Genomic DNA, 17,917 nt, shown 5'->3' with positions numbered 1-17,917 from the left:
ATCAAAGACGTGTTTCCAACAATGATTGCGTCTTTTGTTTAGTGATTATATAGGTACCATCTCAAATTGACTGACCTCCCGTCCTCGCTCTCTCTCTCTCTCTCTCTCTCTGTCTCTCTCTCTCTCCCCACACTTTCCCTGGATTTCTACAGAGGGGTGTACCCTAAACCCCTACTTCTCTAGATAATCTCTTGAACATTGTCCTGTACAGGGCAAATGTGGAACCTGTCAAAAAGTTGTGTGTGTGGCTGTGTGTGCACGCGCTGTTTGCGGACTTATCACACAAAGGCAGCTGCTGCAGCAGTCTTGTTGGTGTACAGCCTGGCTGTCCCAGAGAGGAGGCAGGGGTGGATAGGGGCCAACATAGGGGGTGGGGAGGGTGGTGTTGCGGGGGTCGTGGGACGGGGTTGTTGGGGTAGGGTGCAGGGGGGTGGTGTTTGGCGGGGTTGGAGATTAGAGGGCAGTGTTGGACAGGGTTGGAGGGTGGGGTTGGATGGGGTCATGGGGTGGGGTTGGGCACAGAGAGCGGGGTTGGGAGGCGGTGTCGGGTTTTGGAGGTGGAGGTTGGGGGGTGGGTTCAGAGGCGGGGGTGGGGTTGAGAGGAGGAGGTGGGGGTGGGGTTGAACGGTGTTGGTGGGCAAGGGGCAGTGGCTAGCGGGGGGCAGTGTTGGGGGGACAGGGTCTTGCATGCTGTGTGCTGCTGCAGTCTCCTGAACGGGGAGCATACTTTAAAAACTCCGGGCCCCACAGGAAAGGCATTTAATCGATTAACCAAATAATCGAGTATCCGAACAAAATACTGCCTTCCCATTTTATTCGGATAATCGAGGTTCCCCTGTATTCATTTCCCACCACCAGGAAGAAAGGAAACACCTGAGTGGCCAATGACAAGCAGTGCCCTTCTCATCAGAGGGCAATGTTGTGTGATCAAACAGTGAAGGGGAGGGCAAGGACTAAATCAGTATAGAGTTGGAGGTGAATAACTGTCTTTATCACATGACTGAAATCTTGTTGAATTGGTTAAATATACATTTCTTGGACATTTCGGGCAAAGCAGCCTGCCTCCCACTATTTGCAAGTTGCTGGTTTGAAAGAAGCCTTCAGTTTGCCTGTGGGAAGGATAAGCTACTGAACTCAGCTCTCTGAGGAAACTACTATTGCATACTAACCTCTGAGAAGTTGTAACTCACCCTGATTTTTGAAAAATACTCCTGGATCTACCAAAGCTTGAAATATATAACCTATCCCCTCTCTAATTCTTTCTACCTGAATTTCCAGAATGTTTGTGAGTGAATGGAGTAGTGAAACAATGCCCCCATCTTTTGAATGTTTATTAACAAACCATATCTTTGATATCATCCTTAAAGCATTTTGCATCTGTAAGCAGATTATTCTGTGCAAGCATTGCTTGTTAACCCTATTGATGATCCCTTCCATCGCTTTGCTGTTGATAGAGAGTAGAGAGATGGAGAGGACAATCTTTGGCCAGATTGGATTTATCCTGCTTTTTGTGCACAGGTCATTTCTGGTCAATTTTCCACAACAAAGTGCCAGTATTGTAGCTGTAGTGGAACAACTAGAGATGTGGCTACTTCCAGAGTGCTGTTGTCATAGTTGGCTGAATAACAAGCTTTTCGATAAAGATTCTAATAAAAATTGCAAACTTACTTCTCTATGTCTCTCAGAGCTGTTAATCCAGTATCTGCAGCCTTCACCTGTCAAGAAAGCTATTACTGAACCTCTTCTCAAGTTTCCAGTTAATGTAGCTGGTCAGAATCTCATGATATCATTGGAATCAGACTTAATATTTAAATAAAATCCTGTCAGTTTGGGGCCTCTGTCCAAGCAGTGCTACTTGCCTGCCTAGCTTTATGTTATCACCAGGTTTGGAAACCATAACTTTGGTCCTATCATCCAAATCATTTATAGGTTTCAGCATTGATCCTTGAGGCACACAACTCATTACATCTTACCAATCAGAAAATTGCCCATCTATGCCTAGTCTACTCTGTTTCCTATTAGTTAGCTAATATAAAGAACATATCTTTTCTGTATGTTTATTTGCAGACTGAAATGGAAAATAAGTGTTAAAACCAAAGAATACTGAAAGATTACTGCATGTTTATTAAAAACACATTACCTGACAATCATTGTCAGCACTGTTTTTACAATTGCAGGTTCAGGCAGTAGTGGGATAAGACACAGATAAGCTGGAGCTAATGATATGCACAAATGGAGCTTCAGCTGGCAACAAGCAGCTGATTGGTCTGTGGACTAGTGAACAGTTATTGATGATGAAGGCCTTCTGTCTGCCAACAACTATATGATTGGTTTTCAGGTAGCTGAGCAGCTTAGGGCTGTAAACAAAGTACAGAGTAATTAACAGAGCCACTATTTGCCTGGGAGCTGTTTTTGTTCTTTGCAGTTTAAAAAATAATTTAAGCTGAAAAATAAACAGTTTATTTTATGTTCAGTAGTTGTTGTAAGCTTTAACTTTTATTAAGTCAGGGACCTTCTATACCTACAACCAATGTGTATCCTGAAAACCAGTGAAAGCATCCGGAGAAGGAAGATTGAGAACCAATATTCTGAACAACAAACAAAATCATCTCAGCAGCCCTGTGAACATTAACAAGTGAACTATCTTCACAGTCACTGCCTCTGTTCATAAAACCAATAGTTTTCTTCCTGCCTATCTTTGAGTGTAAAGGAGAGTATATAAGGGGGTTTGCATTTTAACTAGTAGTTATATGTTTTGAAAGGGTTAAAAGTGGACAAATCCTCAGGACCTGATCAGGTGTACCCAAGAACTCTGGGGGAAGCTATGGAAGTGATTGCTGGGCCTATTGCTGAGATAGTTGTATCATCGATAGTCGCAGGTGAGGTGCCAGAAGACTGTAGGTTGGCAAACGTGGTGACACTGTTTAAGAAGGGTGGTAAAGACAAGCCAAGGAACTATAGAGCGGTGAGCCTGACCTCAGTGGTAGGCAAGTTTTTTTTTTAGATTAGACTTACAGTGTGGAACAAGTTGTTGGAGGGAATCCTGAGGGACAGGATGTACATGTATTTGGAAAAACAAGGACTGATTCAGGATAGTCAACATGGCTTTGTGCATGGGAAATAATGTCTCACAAACTTGATTGAGTTTTTTGAAGAAGTAATAAAGAAGATTGAGGGTAGAACAGTAGATGTGATCTATATGGACTTCAGTAAGGCGTTCGACAAGGCTCCCCATGGGAGACTGGTTAGCAAGGTTAGATCTCATGGAATACAGAGAGAACTAGCCACTTGGATACAAAACTGGTTCAAAGGTAGAAGACAGAGAGTGGTGGTGGAGGGTTGTTTTTCAGACTGGAGGCCTGTGACCAGTGGAGTGCCACAAGGATTGGTGCTGGGCCCTCTACTTTTTGTCATTTACGTAAATGATTTGGATGCAAGCATAAGAGGTACAGTTAGTAAGTTTGCAGATCACACCAAAATTGGAGGTGTAGTGGACAGCAAAGAGGGTTACCTCAGATTACAACAGGATCTGGACCAGATGGCCTAATGGGCTGAGAAGTGGCAGATGGCGTTTAATTCAAATAAATGCGAGGTGCTGCATTTTGGGAAAGCAAATCTTAGCAGGACTTATACATTTAATGGTAAGGTCCTAAGGAGTGTTGCTGAACAAAGAGACCTTGGAGTGCAGGTTTATAGCTCTGTAAAAGTGGAGTCGCAGGTAGATAAGATAGTGAAGAAGGCATTTGATATGCTTTTGTTTATTGGTCAGAGTATTGAGTACAAGAGTTTGGAGGTCATGTTGCAGCTGCACAGGACTTGGTTCAGCCACTGTTGGAATATTGCGTGCAATTCTGGACTCCTTCCTATCCGAAAGATGTTGTGAAACTTGAAAGGGTTGAGAAAAGATTTACAAGGATGTTGCCAGGGTTGGAGGATCTGAGCTACAGGGAGAGGCTGAACAGGCTGGGGCTGTTCCCTGGAGCATCGGAGGCTGAGGGGTGACCTTATAGAGGTTTACAAAATTATGACGGGCATGGATAGGATAAATAGACAATGGCTTTTCCCTGGGGTCAGGGAGTCCAGAATTAGAGGGCATAGGTTTAGGGTGAGAGGTGAAAGATATCGAAGAGACCTAAGGGGCAACGTTTTCATGCAGAGGGTGGCACGTGTATGGAATGAGCTGCCAGAGGATGTAGTGGAGGCTGGTACAATTGCAACATCTAAGAGGATGGGTGTATGAATAGGAAGTGTTTGGAGGGATATGGGCCAGGTGCGGGCAGATGGGACTAGATTGGGTTGGGATATCTGATTGGCATGGACGGGTTGGACTGAAGGATCTGTTTCCGTGCTGTACATCTCTATGACTCTATATGCCAAATGTTCATAATTATTTATCTTTAATTCAAGTCCATTTATTTGTAATGAATACTCGTTCTTGTTAAGTGCAGTAACTTGATCTATGCTTTCTGAAAACCCTGGGTCTAAGATGAGGTAAATTGAGGAATTCTGTATGCTTTTTAAAAATTTTGAACTTTTGTGACAACTTCAGGAATACCAGGGCTTGATTTCCAGCGCACTACCCTAAGGAGACATAACACTAATCGTATATTCATGCCAATATGTTACTATGTACTATATACACCATGATGCATTTTTTTGTGCAACAACATTTGATGTGGCAGCTTATCAAATGCCTTTGGAAAATCTAGGTATGGAATATCCACTGGTTTCCTTTATCCACTTCATATGTTACCTCTTTGAAGAACTTCAATGGATCCACTGAACATGATTTTCCTTTCACAATGCCTTGCTGACTCTGTCTGACTGCTTTGATCTTTTCAAAGTGAGCTACCATAACGTTTTTCATAATAGCTTCTAATATCCTCCCTGCAATGGATGTTCAGCTAACTAGATTGTAATTTCGTGCTTTCTGTCTGTCCTCTTGACTGAAGGAGTTACATTAAAAAATTTTTAATTTAGTGGAACTTCCACCTAATCTGGGGGATCTTAGAAAATAAAAACCAACAGATCAACTTTCTCATTAGCTATTTATCTTAAGACTAAAGGATAAAATCCATCAGGAACTGGACACTTGTCACCTACCATTCTAATCATTTGCACAGTAATCACTTCTCAAGCATTAAAACATAAGAACTAGGAGCAGGAGTAGGCAATTCAGCCCCTCTAACATGCTCCATCGATTGCTCCTCCATTTATTCAGTGTCACAGCATCCATCACACTCTGCAGTCCTGAATTCCACAGAGTCATGATATTTTGAGAGAAGTAATTTCTCCTCATTTCTGTCTTAAACTTGCTAGCCCTCATCCTAAATCTGTGACCTTTTGGTCTAGACAAGAGGAAACATGCACTTTATGTCTACTTTGCCAAACCCCTTTATCATCTTATATATCGCAGTTAGATATCTCACATTCTACTAAATTCCAGAGAGTATAGGCCTAAATTGTCCAATCTCTCTTCATTGGATAAATTGTCATTTCTGGAATCAATGCAATGAACCTCTATTCCGGCAATTGTAATTTAACTATTTACTAAATCGTCCATTTACTAAATTGCATCTATCTCAGGTGATATATATCTTCAATATTGAATATTTCCCAGATCAAAAATGAAATCATTGTAAAAATGAAATCACACAGCAGTGTTAAAGTGGCTAATCAATTTTTGTCCGATAAATAGTTTGGCCACCCATGCAGTGTGATGGTCAATCTTCATTATGATGCTAAGGATAACAAATGGAAGCTATTGCATTTTTCAGTAAATGTTGTGGTTCTGTTCGCCGAGCTGGAAGTTTTTGTTGCAAACGTTTCGTCCCCTGGCTAGGCGACATCATCAGTGCTCTGGAGCCTCCTGCGAAGCGCTTCTTTGATGTTTAGATTAGATTAGATTACTTACAGTGTGGAAACAGGCCCTTCGGCCCAACAAGTCCACACCGACCCTCCGAAGCGCAACCCACCCATACCCCTACATTTTACCTATTACCTAACACTATGGGCAATTTAGCATGGCCAATTCACCTAACCCGCACATCTTTGGACTGTGGGAGGAAACCGGAGCACCCGGAGGAAACCCACACAGACACAGGGAGAATGTGCAAACTCCACACAGACAGTTGCCTGAGGTGGGAATTGAACCCAGGTCTCTGGTGCTGTGAGGCAGCAGTGCTAACCACTGTGCCACCGTGCCGCCGACCGTTTCTTCCGGTATTTATAGTGGTCTGTCCTTGCCCCTTCCGGGTGTCGGTTTCAGCTGTCCGCTGTAGTGGTTGGTATATTGGGTCCAGGTCGATGTGTTTGTTGATGGAGTTTGTGGATGAATGCCATGCCTCTAGGAATTCCCTGGCTGTTCTCTGTCTGGCTTGCCCTATGATAGTAGTGTTTTCCCAGTCGAATTCATGTTGCTTGTTGTCTGAGTGTGTGGCTACTAGGGATAGCTGGTCGTGTCGTTTCGTGGCTAGTTGATGTTCATGTATGCGGATTGTTAGCTGTCTTCCTGTTTGTCCTATATAGTGTTTTGTGCAGTCCTTGCATGGTATTTTGTAAACTACATTAGTTTTGCTCATGTTGGGTATCGGGTCCTTTGTTCTAGTAAGTTGTTGTCTGAGCGTGGCTGTTGGTTTGTGTGCCGTTATGAGTCCTAAGGGTCGCAGTAGTCTGGCTGTCAGTTCTGAAACGCTCCTGATATATGGTAGTGTGGCTAGTCCTTTTGGTTGTGGCATGTCCTCGTTCCGTGATCTATCTCTTAGGCATCTGTTGATAAAGTTGCGCGGGTATCCGTTTTTGGCGAATACCTTGTTTACGTGTTCCTCTTACTCTTTTCGCAGTTCTGGTGTACTGCAGTGTGTTGTGGCTCTTTTGAATAGTGTCCTGATGCAGCTTCGTTTGTCTGTGTTGGGGTGGTTACTTTCATAGTTTAGGACTTGGTCTGTGTGTGTTGTTTTCCTGTGTACCCTTGTGGTGAATTCTCCGTTCGGTGTTCTCTGTACTATCACATCTAGGAATGGGAGTTGGCTATCCTTTTCTTCTTCTCTCGTGAATTGGATTCCTGTGAGTGTAGCGTTGATGATCCGGTGTGTTTTTTCTATTTCCGTGTTTTTGATGATTACAAACGTGTCATCGACATATCTGACCCAGAGTTTGGGTTGAATTTGTGGTAGGGCTGTTTGTTCTAACCTTTGCATAACTGCCTCTGCTATGAGTCCCGAGATTGGTGATCCCATGGGTGTTCCGTTGATTTGTTCGTATATCTGATTGTTGAATGTAAAGTGTGTAGTGAGGCACAAGTCCAGTAGTTTAAGTATGCCGTCTTGGTTGATAGGTTCCGCCTCCTGTTTTCTGTTCTGTATGTCCAGTAGGTTGGCTATTGTTTCTCTGGCTAGGGTTTTGTCAATCGAAGTGAACAGTGCTGTCACGTCGAATGAGATCATGGTTTCTTCTTTGTCTATGTGTGTATTCCTGATGACGTCCAAGAATTCCTGTGTTGATTGTATGGCGTGTTTGGATCCGCTGACCAGGTGTTTCAGTTTCTGTTGAATTTCTTTGGCCAGTTTGTATGCTGGTGTCCCTGGTAGTGATACTATGGGTCTGAGTGGGATGTCTGGTTTGTGTACTTTGGGTAGTCCATAGAATCTGGGGGTGTTGTTGCTTTCCGGTTTCATTCTTTGTAGGTCAGCTTTGGTTATCTGTCCGTTTTTTTGTAGATTCCTTAGTGTGTTATTTATTCTATTGGTGAGTTGTGGTGTGGGGTCAGAATCCTTCATTTGGTAGGTGTGGGTATCTGCGAGTAGTTGTTGTGCTTTTTTGATGTAATCTGATTTATCTAGGATGACCGTCATTCTGCCTTTATCTGCTGGTAGTATGATTATGTTCTTATCGTTTCTTAGTGCTTTCAGTGCTTCCCTCTCCTTGGTGTTGAGGTCATGTGTTTGTCTTTTTCTTATCATCATAGGTATGACCGTTTGTCTCACTGTTTGTTGTGTCTCTTCTGTCAGTCCATTGTTCCTGAGTGTGCATTCTAGTGCTGCTAGGAAGTCTGCTGTCTTGGCATCCCTGTGGTTGTAGTTGAGTCCCTTGGCCAGTATAGTTCTTTCCATGTCTGTGAGCTGTCTGTGGGAGAGGTTTTTAACCCAGGTTTGTGTTGTAGTGTCCTCTTTTTTGTGTGTTAGTTTGGCCATTTTTTCTTTTAGTGCCGTTTTTTTGCGGTGTGTTGTCCTGTTCTGTCCTATAGTGACAGCCTGTTCTATGGTCCGGGTCCATTCATGATTAGTGGTTTTTGAAATTAACGACTTTAGGACAGAACAGGACAACACACCGCAAAAAAAACGGCACTAAAAGAAAAAATGGCCAAACTAACACACAAAAAAGAGGACACTACAACACACACCTGGGTTAAAAACCTCTCCCACAGACAGCTCACAGACATGGAAAGAACTATACTGGCCAAGGGACTCAACTACAACCACAGGGATGCCAAGACAGCAGACTTCCTAGCAGCACTAGAATGCATACTCAGGAACAATGGACTGACAGAAGAGACACAACAAACAGTGAGACAAACGGTCGTACCTATGATGATAAGAAAAAGACAAACGCATAACCTCAACACCAAGGAGAGGAAAGCACTGAAAGCACTAAGAAACGATAAGAACATAATCATACTACCAGCAGATAAAGGCAGAATGACGGTCATCCTAGATAAATCAGATTACATCAAAAAAGCACAACAACTACTCGCAGATACCCACACCTACCAAATGAAGGATTCTGACCCCACACCACAACTCACCAATAGAATAAATAACACACTAAAGAATCTACAAAAAAACGGGCAGATAACCAAAGCTGACCTACAAAGAATGAAACCGGAAAGCAACAACACCCCCAGATTCTATGGACTACCCAAAGTACACAAACCAGACATCCCACTCAGACCCATAGTATCACTACCAGGGACACCAGCATACAAACTGGCCAAAGAAATTCAACAGAAACTGAAACACCTGGTCAGCGGATCCAAACACTCCATACAATCAACACAGGAATTCTTGGACGTCATCAGGAATACACACATAGACAAAGAAGAAACTATGATCTCATTCGACGTGACGGCACTGTTCACTTCGATTGACAAAACCCTAGCCAGAGAAACAATAGCCAACCTATTGGACATACAGAACAGAAAACAGGAGGCGGAACCTATCAACAAAGACGGCATACTTAAACTACTGGACTTGTGCCTCACTACACACTTTACATTCAACAATCAGATATACAAACAAATCAACGGAACACCCATGGGATCACCAATCTCGGGACTCATAGCAGAGGCAGTTATGCAAAGGTTAGAACAAACAGCCCTACCACAAATTCAACCCAAACTCTGGGTCAGATATGTCGATGACACGTTTGTAATCATCAAAAACACGGAAATAGAAAAAACATACCAGATCATCAACGCCACACTCACAGGAATCCAATTCACGAGAGAAGAAGAAAAGGATAGCCAACTCCCATTCCTAGACGTGATAGTACAGAGAACACCGAACGGAGAATTCACCACAAGGGTACACAGGAAAACAACACACACAGACCAAGTCCTAAACTATGAAAGTAACCACCCCAACACAGACAAACGAAGCTGCATCAGGACACTATTCAAAAGAGCCACAACACACTGCAGTACACCAGAACTGCGAAAAGAGGAAGAGGAACACGTATACAAGGTATTCGCCAAAAACGGATACCCGCGCAACTTTATCAACAGATGCCTAAGAGATAGACCACGGAACGAGGACATGCCACAACCAAAAGGACTAGCCACACTACCATACATCAGGAGCGTTTCAGAACTGACAGCCAGACTACTGCGACCCTTAGGACTCATAACGGCACACAAACCAACAGCCACGCTCAGACAACAACTTACTAGAACAAAGGACCCGATACCCAACATGAGCAAAACTAATGTAGTTTACAAAATACCATGCAAGGACTGCACAAAACACTATATAGGACAAACAGGAAGACAGCTAACAATCCGCATACATGAACATCAACTAGCCACGAAACGACACGACCAGCTATCCCTAGTAGCCACACACTCAGACAACAAGCAACATGAATTCGACTGGGAAAACACTACTATCATAGGGCAAGCCAGACAGAGAACAGCCAGGGAATTCCTAGAGGCATGGCATTCATCCACAAACTCCATCAACAAACACATCGACCTGGACCCAATATACCAACCACTACAGCGGACAGCTGAAACCGACACCCGGAAGGGGCAAGGACAGACCACTATAAATACCGGAAGAAACATCAAAGAAGCGCTTCGCAGGAGGCTCCAGAGCACTGATGATGTCGCCTAGCCAGGGGATGAAACGTTTGCAACAAAAAGATAGCTTTGAGGCTATCTTTTAAATACATTTACTGAAAGGTTTGTGCGAAGATTTATAGCTCGGCTAATAGAACCACAACAACGAGCACCCGAGCTATAAATCTTCGCACAAACCTTTCAGTAAATGTATTTAAAAGATAGCCTCAAAGCTATGTAAGGGAAAGCTTATGTAAGCTATTATTGTAAGGGTTCTATGAATAAACTGATTACATTCTAAACAGCTCGGGAATGCGATTAGATATTTTGGGAGATTCCCAGAGTGTGTCGGGAACATGAGCAGTTTCTAAGCCCAGACCCACAGTGTCTTCTGGCACTTGCACAGGATGAAGTCTGGAGTCAATTATCAAAGGACTGTTTGGCAGGCATATCACACGCTGCAGTACTTTCCTTTTTAATTAGATTTGGTTTCATTTCTCAGCCCCTTTCCCATAAATGGTCACCACCAGTGAACACTTGATATAAATTATTTATGAGGTGCTCTGAAAACGTCTGAAAGGAAGTTGCATCAACTGTCATTTAGTGCTAGTACGCGTACTGTAGAGATGGAGAAATATAGGACAGTGTTGAATTTAGTTCTGAAACAGCATGCTACTCTAGGATATAGCTTTCTGGCCTTAGCAACAGCTGGGGGAGAACAGCTATTCTCTGTTGTTGTGTTCAGTTGTCCCTGTAATTCTTGGAACTTTGCCTACAGTATGGTTTTTCTTCTCGTCCCAGCCCTGGTATTATTTTTACTGGGATACTTCGTAAGTAGCAGAACCTGGAAGCTATGTACTGGCTGTTGCATCAACCAAGTAAAGCATTGCTCTCAAACAATCATCTGCCGTGGTATAAAGATTTTTCTGCAAATCACAGTGGGTGCTTTAGTAGCTCCCATAACATGGATTTCTGTTGCATTGCTGAATGGCAATTTCTATGAATGTGGTATGTGTGGCTACCACAGTCAATACCTGTTACAAACACTTTGCAACAACAAATCCAGTGACTGTCAATCCAGTCTTTTTAAACTGCCTTGTGGTCATTCAACATTGCCTCTGCCAATGCAGGAAGATATTCGTCTCACCCTACATGCACAGTCTCAGGTAAGATAGACTTTGGATGTCATATGTTGTGGTAGCTTTACTTTCTTCTGTCGACCGATACAACATTGTATAAAAACTTTTGTGTTTAGCCAAAGGGAATTGTGCATTTATTACATTTACTATTACTCTCAATATGACAGCAAATTGAATGAGGGTGTCAAGTGATTAGATTGTCAAGTATGAGATAGGGCCATGAATGAGAAGACAACATGCCTCAACCCGTCCTAGATTGGGGGTGGGGCCAGGGGATGTTGGATTCCCTTAAGATTTGGTTTGTCTAAAATCCCATTCCAGTATAAGAGATAGTATAGCATATTCTGTACTTCTGTCTGAGATGAATATTGATCCGGAGTAGCAGAATCTTTTGAAAGGAAGCAGGCATCAACATTTCAGGTCCAGTGACCCTTCTTCAACTTGACTTCACTTCTGATTTCCAACATTTGTAGTTCTTTGGCTTGAAGATGTTTATCGTTTAAATCAATTGAAGGCTGCTTGATCTTTTTTTTAAAACATTCTCCACACCTTCCAATATAAATTCACAGGATAGTCACTACTATAGATATAGCTTTGGACTTCACTGTGTTTTTGTTTCACTTCTTTATACCTACGAAATTATCCTTTGGGAGAAACTCAAAAATTAAAGTGACCACCAACCCAGTGCATGCTTCATTTCAATACTTAATTACTTTTGTTCAGGCAAAAGCTTCAATACATTTCCAGGAATGCTTTCAGTAATGATTAAAAACCACATAGTAAATGAAGTACATTAGCCCCATGAGCATTAAGTCAACAAAGAAAAAGGGATATCAGTTTCCTATCCAAATACTTTTATCTAAATTATTCATAAAATCAGAAAAGGCTAGGAATCTTCAGCTGTTTGAGACCTTTAGTAGTTTAAGCTTAAATTTTATTAACAAAAATGGAAATTGCTGGAAAAACTCAGCAGGACTGGCAGGATCTGTGGAGAGAAAGCAGAGTTAACATTTCAGGTCCAGTCACCCTTCTTCATAACTGAAGTTCATCCAGCTTTACCAGCAATTTCAGATTTTGTTCTGATTTCCAGCATCCACAGTGTTTTTTGGGTTTTTTGATTAAACTTTATTAATATTGATAACTGTGATAACTGCGTATTACATTAAGATGGTCAAGATTACATGTCTATTGTGGAGACAAACAAACAGATAAAATTATGGTTTGCAACATCCATTTGGAATTTGTATATAGTGGCAGCAGTCTTGGTATGAAATGATGAAATGGTCAGGTCAGAATGAGAAGCCTTTTTCTTTGTTGTGCTCAGAGGCACTGCTAACAATGCAACTCTTCCACTGACACTAATCTTAAAAAGCCTGTCATTGTCAATGTGCTGTCACTTGTTCTCAGTTTCTAGACTTTGTTGTGTTCAAAACCGGAAAGAAATTTGTTGTGCTGGCTGATCCTGAATTCCTGCCATTCTTCCTCTCTGTTCAATTCCTCTTAACTTGCATTTGTAAGAACTGGCAGAATCTTGTCCTTCTGAAATATTGGAACATTTTTATCAGGCAGAATTTGCAAGTACTACCAGATGTGAACACATTTGATTAATCCTGCGTTGAATGGCAATTGTTCCACAAGTACCAATTTCAGGTTTTTTTAAAAAAAAGTTCTCACATAAGGAAATTTGTAGCATTTCAGTTTCCTCGTAGAATGGCACAATTTGTGCAAGGGTACTAATTAGATAGTTAAAATAAGGCTGACATTATAATATCTTTTTTAATAACTAACATAGAAATTAGTTTCAAGTTGTCTGCAGTTAGATTTCTTACCTAGGTATTATGATGCTTATCCATAGGAAGAAATCAATGGTTCTTTGTCAACAGGGTTAGATGGAAGGGTTCAATAGGAGCTTTACGATCCTCTAGACTCAATTCTCCTCATTACACCCCACTCAAGATTCTCTTAATGCTTTCATACTTTATATTTATCAATTGGTTTTACTTCAAACAGCAGTTTCAAATGTCGAATTTGGTGGAGATAAACTTTATACACTGGAACAGTTGTTGATTTAATACATTGGTACAATGAGAATATGAAGCATATTTTATCTTCTTGCACACAGGTCCTTGGATGGAGCCTGATAGCAGCTATCGTGGTTTTCACTCTGGCTTCTACTTGCATTTTACGTTGTTATTCTCCTGTCAGCTTTCTGCAATTGCAGTTTTGGAAAATGTACAAAGTAAAGGAGAATGAGTTGTTTGAACAGAAGTCAGCGGAGCATGCTAAAGAATTGGCAGAGAGGAATCTGATGAGTTTCTTCAATTCCGAAGGACCACAAGACATAAGAACCCCAAACAGAGCAGCATGGGAAGAGATTTCCCTTCTATACTCGTTCAGCAGAACGGAAGAATACTATAGCACAATACACAAATATGCGGAAAGGAAGGCCGACAATACCCGCACATCCACCTCCACTATTCACATGGATGTGCCTGCTGTACTGGACTTTGTTGATGGTAATAAAAATTCTGTTGACAGCCATGTTTGAAAATTTGGCAAGGGTAACTGCAATATTTCTAAGACTTCCACATAGCCTGAAATATGTGGTGTTTTTACACTTGTGTATCAAAGTTATGTTACAATATTTACATTTGATTCCTCTGTCTGGACATGTAACAACACATAAGGTTCTATGTGCAATTTTTTGTTACTTTTTATATATTTTATACACTTGCATACTTTTTTTATTGAAAATGTAAGTAATGCATTGTATTAAGGACCAGTTTTGTCATTTGACCTATACTGGCTACGAGGTCTACCAGAGACGAGCGAGTCATAGCTGTCTTCATGGTAATGGACTCAAGAGAATTTTAGAGGGTTTATCTCTTCATGAAGGAAAACATATTGGAAGCACATTTTTATATAGGTACATCTCTTAATCCTCATCTAACCACTAGTTCTTGGTAATCCAAGTTTGAATGTTAAATAGCATTACTAATGCTTGAAAAGCAGTAGCTGATACAGTTTACAGAAGCTCTGCTTTCGCTGCCAGTGTGTTTTGGAAGGAATATTTCAGGATAACTTAGGATAGATTTGTCACACTCCTCGCAGGAAGCTAGGTTCAAGAGAATGAAAGTCAGAGCTAGGGCTGTTCAGAACCCTGACATCATCCAATTTGCACTTCTTATTCTTAAATTATTAGTTTCTTCTGTTTGAATTTATTGCTCTGAAGATTTGGAATAGGATAATTTTACTACTTATGCCCTATTGTCGATATATCCTAAATCAAAACAATTTACCAGGGATATCTAGATTTATCATGTTTCTAGAACTCCCAAGTTTATTCTGTATGCAATCCACAGACTAAAAAGTTGTAAGCCTTTAATGTAATAGGAGCATTGCCAAATAATGATAATACAGATCATATTCCTTACTTACACAATTACATAATATGATATATAACATTGACATATCAGTGTAGGTCTGCACCGAGTAACTTGCCTCCTGACTCCTCAAAGCTCTACTTATTAGGTGCAAGTCAGGAGTTGGATGTAATACTCACCACTTGCCTGGATGAATGAAGCTTCAACAACACCCAAGAAGCTTTTCATCAAAGCAGACCACTTAATTCTCACCACATCTAGAAGGATACATTCCCTCAACTACCCAGTAGAAGCTGTGTGTACGAACACCAAAGTTCCTTAAGTAGCACTTTACAAACCCATGACCAATTCCAAATAGACGGACAAAGGCAGCAGATATAATGGGAACACCACCACCTGCAAGCTTCCCTCCACTCCACTCACCATCCTTACTAGGAAATGTATTGCCATTTCTTGTTGTTGGGTTAAGATCCTGGATTTCACTTCCTAATGTCATTAAGGGCCTACCTACAGCACATGGACTGCAAGAGTTTCAAGAAGGCAACTCATTACCACCTTCCAAAGGGTAACTGGGGACGGGCAACAAATGCTGACCAGACAGCAACATTCACATCCTACAATTTAATTTTGAAATCTTCTTTAGGGGCCATGGGTTCACATCAGTTGCAGGTATAATTTCTCCTGGGTAAGAGCTGATTGAAGTCAATGGAAATGAAAACCAAAGAGAATGTAAAATGGGAAGCTGATGCATTATTGTCTGACACAAATTACTAAGCAAGTGGATTCATTTTGAAACCACAGAACCACCAACATAATTTAACTTGAATGTTCAAGAAGGATAGACCCAGAAGATAAAATTTGGCTGGGACCTTTCAATGCACAAACATTTCTAGCACCTTTTGTCTCCTTTAACAACTTTTATGTTGAAATAAAGCTTTATAATGGTATAATTTTAATAAGAGAAAATGTCATTGATATTTTTATTGATACAAGTGTAAAGATATTATTGTATATTTTCAAGGATAAATAAAACTTTAAAAATTCTACTATAGTGAGGAACATCAGTAACCAAGAATAAAACAAAAGACTTATTTAAATAGATATCTATATATTTATAATGCAAAATAGATTTAAGATATACTGGTAAAGAGATGTCAGTGGCTGGGAATATCCTCAGATCTACTCCCAGTCTGCTGCTAAAATTTGTACAAGTGTTTATACATGACTTCTTCCCTATCCCTTCTGATGAACTTGTGACAACATAATGGGGTGCCTCTTAGGGGGTTCCTGACAATTGTCAACTCAAACTTAAAGTTTCAATATTCTTACATTTAATATATTCTTATTTTTCTTGACATATCATAAACTCATACCCTATTATCCTATCAGATAACAAGGTATCACAGTAGTAGAGTAGCCAAGTTTAAGGGTATTTAAATGGTCATTGGATAGACATATGGATGAAAATGCAATAGCATAGGTTAGATGGGCTTCAGGTTGGTTTCACAGGTCGGCACAACATCGAGGGCCGAAGGGCCTGTATTGTGTTGTAATGTTCTATGGTAAAAGTGACAAAAAAGTAAAGAATATCAACATTTGTCTAGGAGTATAACTATTTAATTTATTAATGCATGACATCTATGAATGAAGAAGGTAAATCCAGCACATTATTTAATGGATGAAATTTTATTAGTTGGTATATGCTATAGAATATATGTTCCAGCTCTCATCTGCATTTAATTGACAACCAGTTTAACTGCTATATGTTCATTTATGAAATCACAAGAATTATGCTAAAAGAGAAAACATGTTTCAGTTAATTTGGAATAAAGCATAAGCTATTTTTAAAAGAATATTTACTGCAAATATGCATTTTTTTTAATGTTTTAAGCTGAATAAAAATGATTAAAGAATTTTGATACATGATTTTTCATTTTATATTTCTGAGACATTATTTTTGGTGCATCGCCCATTGCCCTCCAACATGTGACATTGTGAAACAGTCAGACATAAACAGCTCCAAATGAAAGGTCACTTATCTAATGAAGATGGAGATGGAGATGCTGGGGCCTTGGTCATTGCCCGATCCAGGCATTGGCCAGTCAGTGGTGGGCACACTAGATGGTGGACATTGCTCCAGCTGAGTTTCTGATTAAGTAGAGACCAGAGTTTTTTTTATTACTGACCTCTGCCGGTACTATACCTAACTCAGCTGGGCTTGCAATGGATCCTACACAGGTGTGAGTGATGATGGCAAAGAAAATGTAGGGTGTGAGTGATGTGGACATGGGCGTGTCAGCAGCAATGGTAAGGAGTGGTTCTTAACAAGACTCCCTGCATAATGATGCCAGGTTCTCTAATCGGGCATGGATAAAATCAACATGCCTCCAGATCACAAACAACCCAACAGAGTTTTCTTTTCAAGCTTCCAGCAGTGCGGGACCCCATGTTCATAACCATGTTAAATGCAATGGTGACATAATGAGGTCTTTAAATGGGTTTAATTGCCCTTTTCATGAAGTCAATTGTCATCAAGGGAAGTGGCTGGTCACTAATAGTCCTTCCTAGAATGAACATAATTGGGATTGAGGTGGAATGGGTTAATTCCAACTGATTAAGTACCTATCATCAAATTCACTAGGGTATTAAATTCCATGCCAAGTTTCTGAGACTGAACTAATTATCTCAAGCTACTCAGGTACCAGGGAATGTCATTAAAAAATGGGAAATCTTCCTCACTATAAAATGGAAAATATTGGAAACATTAAGCAATTTAATCAACATCAAAAAAGTCACATTTTAGATTAATTCAACTCTGAAGAAGAATCCTACTTAGAATGCTATCTCATCTTGCTCTTCACTAACAATGCTGAGAAGTCTTTCCTGCTTTTATTTCAGATTTTCAGCATTTGTAGTTTATTTTCTTTCTAGAGCTTTCTTGAAACCCCTGAGTAATCAGGGTAAGTATACCACCAGGCCTCAATAAGCTGAAAACAACAAACGCTGGGGATCAAAGCAGTTAAGAGAGCATCCATGGAGAGCGAATAAGTTAATGTTTTAAG

At 40.7% G+C, this 17,917-nt stretch overlaps 2 protein-coding genes across 6 annotated transcripts in view; one reads left to right on the top strand and one right to left on the bottom strand.

The window, feature by feature from the left end:
* The window catches only part of LOC132832539 (trafficking protein particle complex subunit 3-like), a 196,706-nt gene that overhangs the window by 116,451 nt on the left and 62,338 nt on the right, over window positions 1-17,917 (bottom strand). The window lies entirely within an intron of this gene.
* On the top strand, window positions 10,666-16,655 carry LOC132832529 (calcium homeostasis modulator protein 6-like). Its single transcript, XM_060850616.1, has 2 exons — window positions 10,666-11,499; window positions 13,595-16,655. Exons 1-2 carry the CDS (start codon window positions 10,960-10,962, stop codon window positions 14,018-14,020), a joined length of 966 nt encoding a protein of 321 aa, XP_060706599.1. The 5' UTR covers window positions 10,666-10,959; the 3' UTR covers window positions 14,021-16,655.

This window comes from Hemiscyllium ocellatum, chromosome 3, assembly GCF_020745735.1.
Source record: "Hemiscyllium ocellatum isolate sHemOce1 chromosome 3, sHemOce1.pat.X.cur, whole genome shotgun sequence".
Taxonomy (NCBI): domain Eukaryota; kingdom Metazoa; phylum Chordata; class Chondrichthyes; order Orectolobiformes; family Hemiscylliidae; genus Hemiscyllium; species Hemiscyllium ocellatum.
This window is presented reverse-complemented; position numbering and strand designations above follow the sequence as displayed.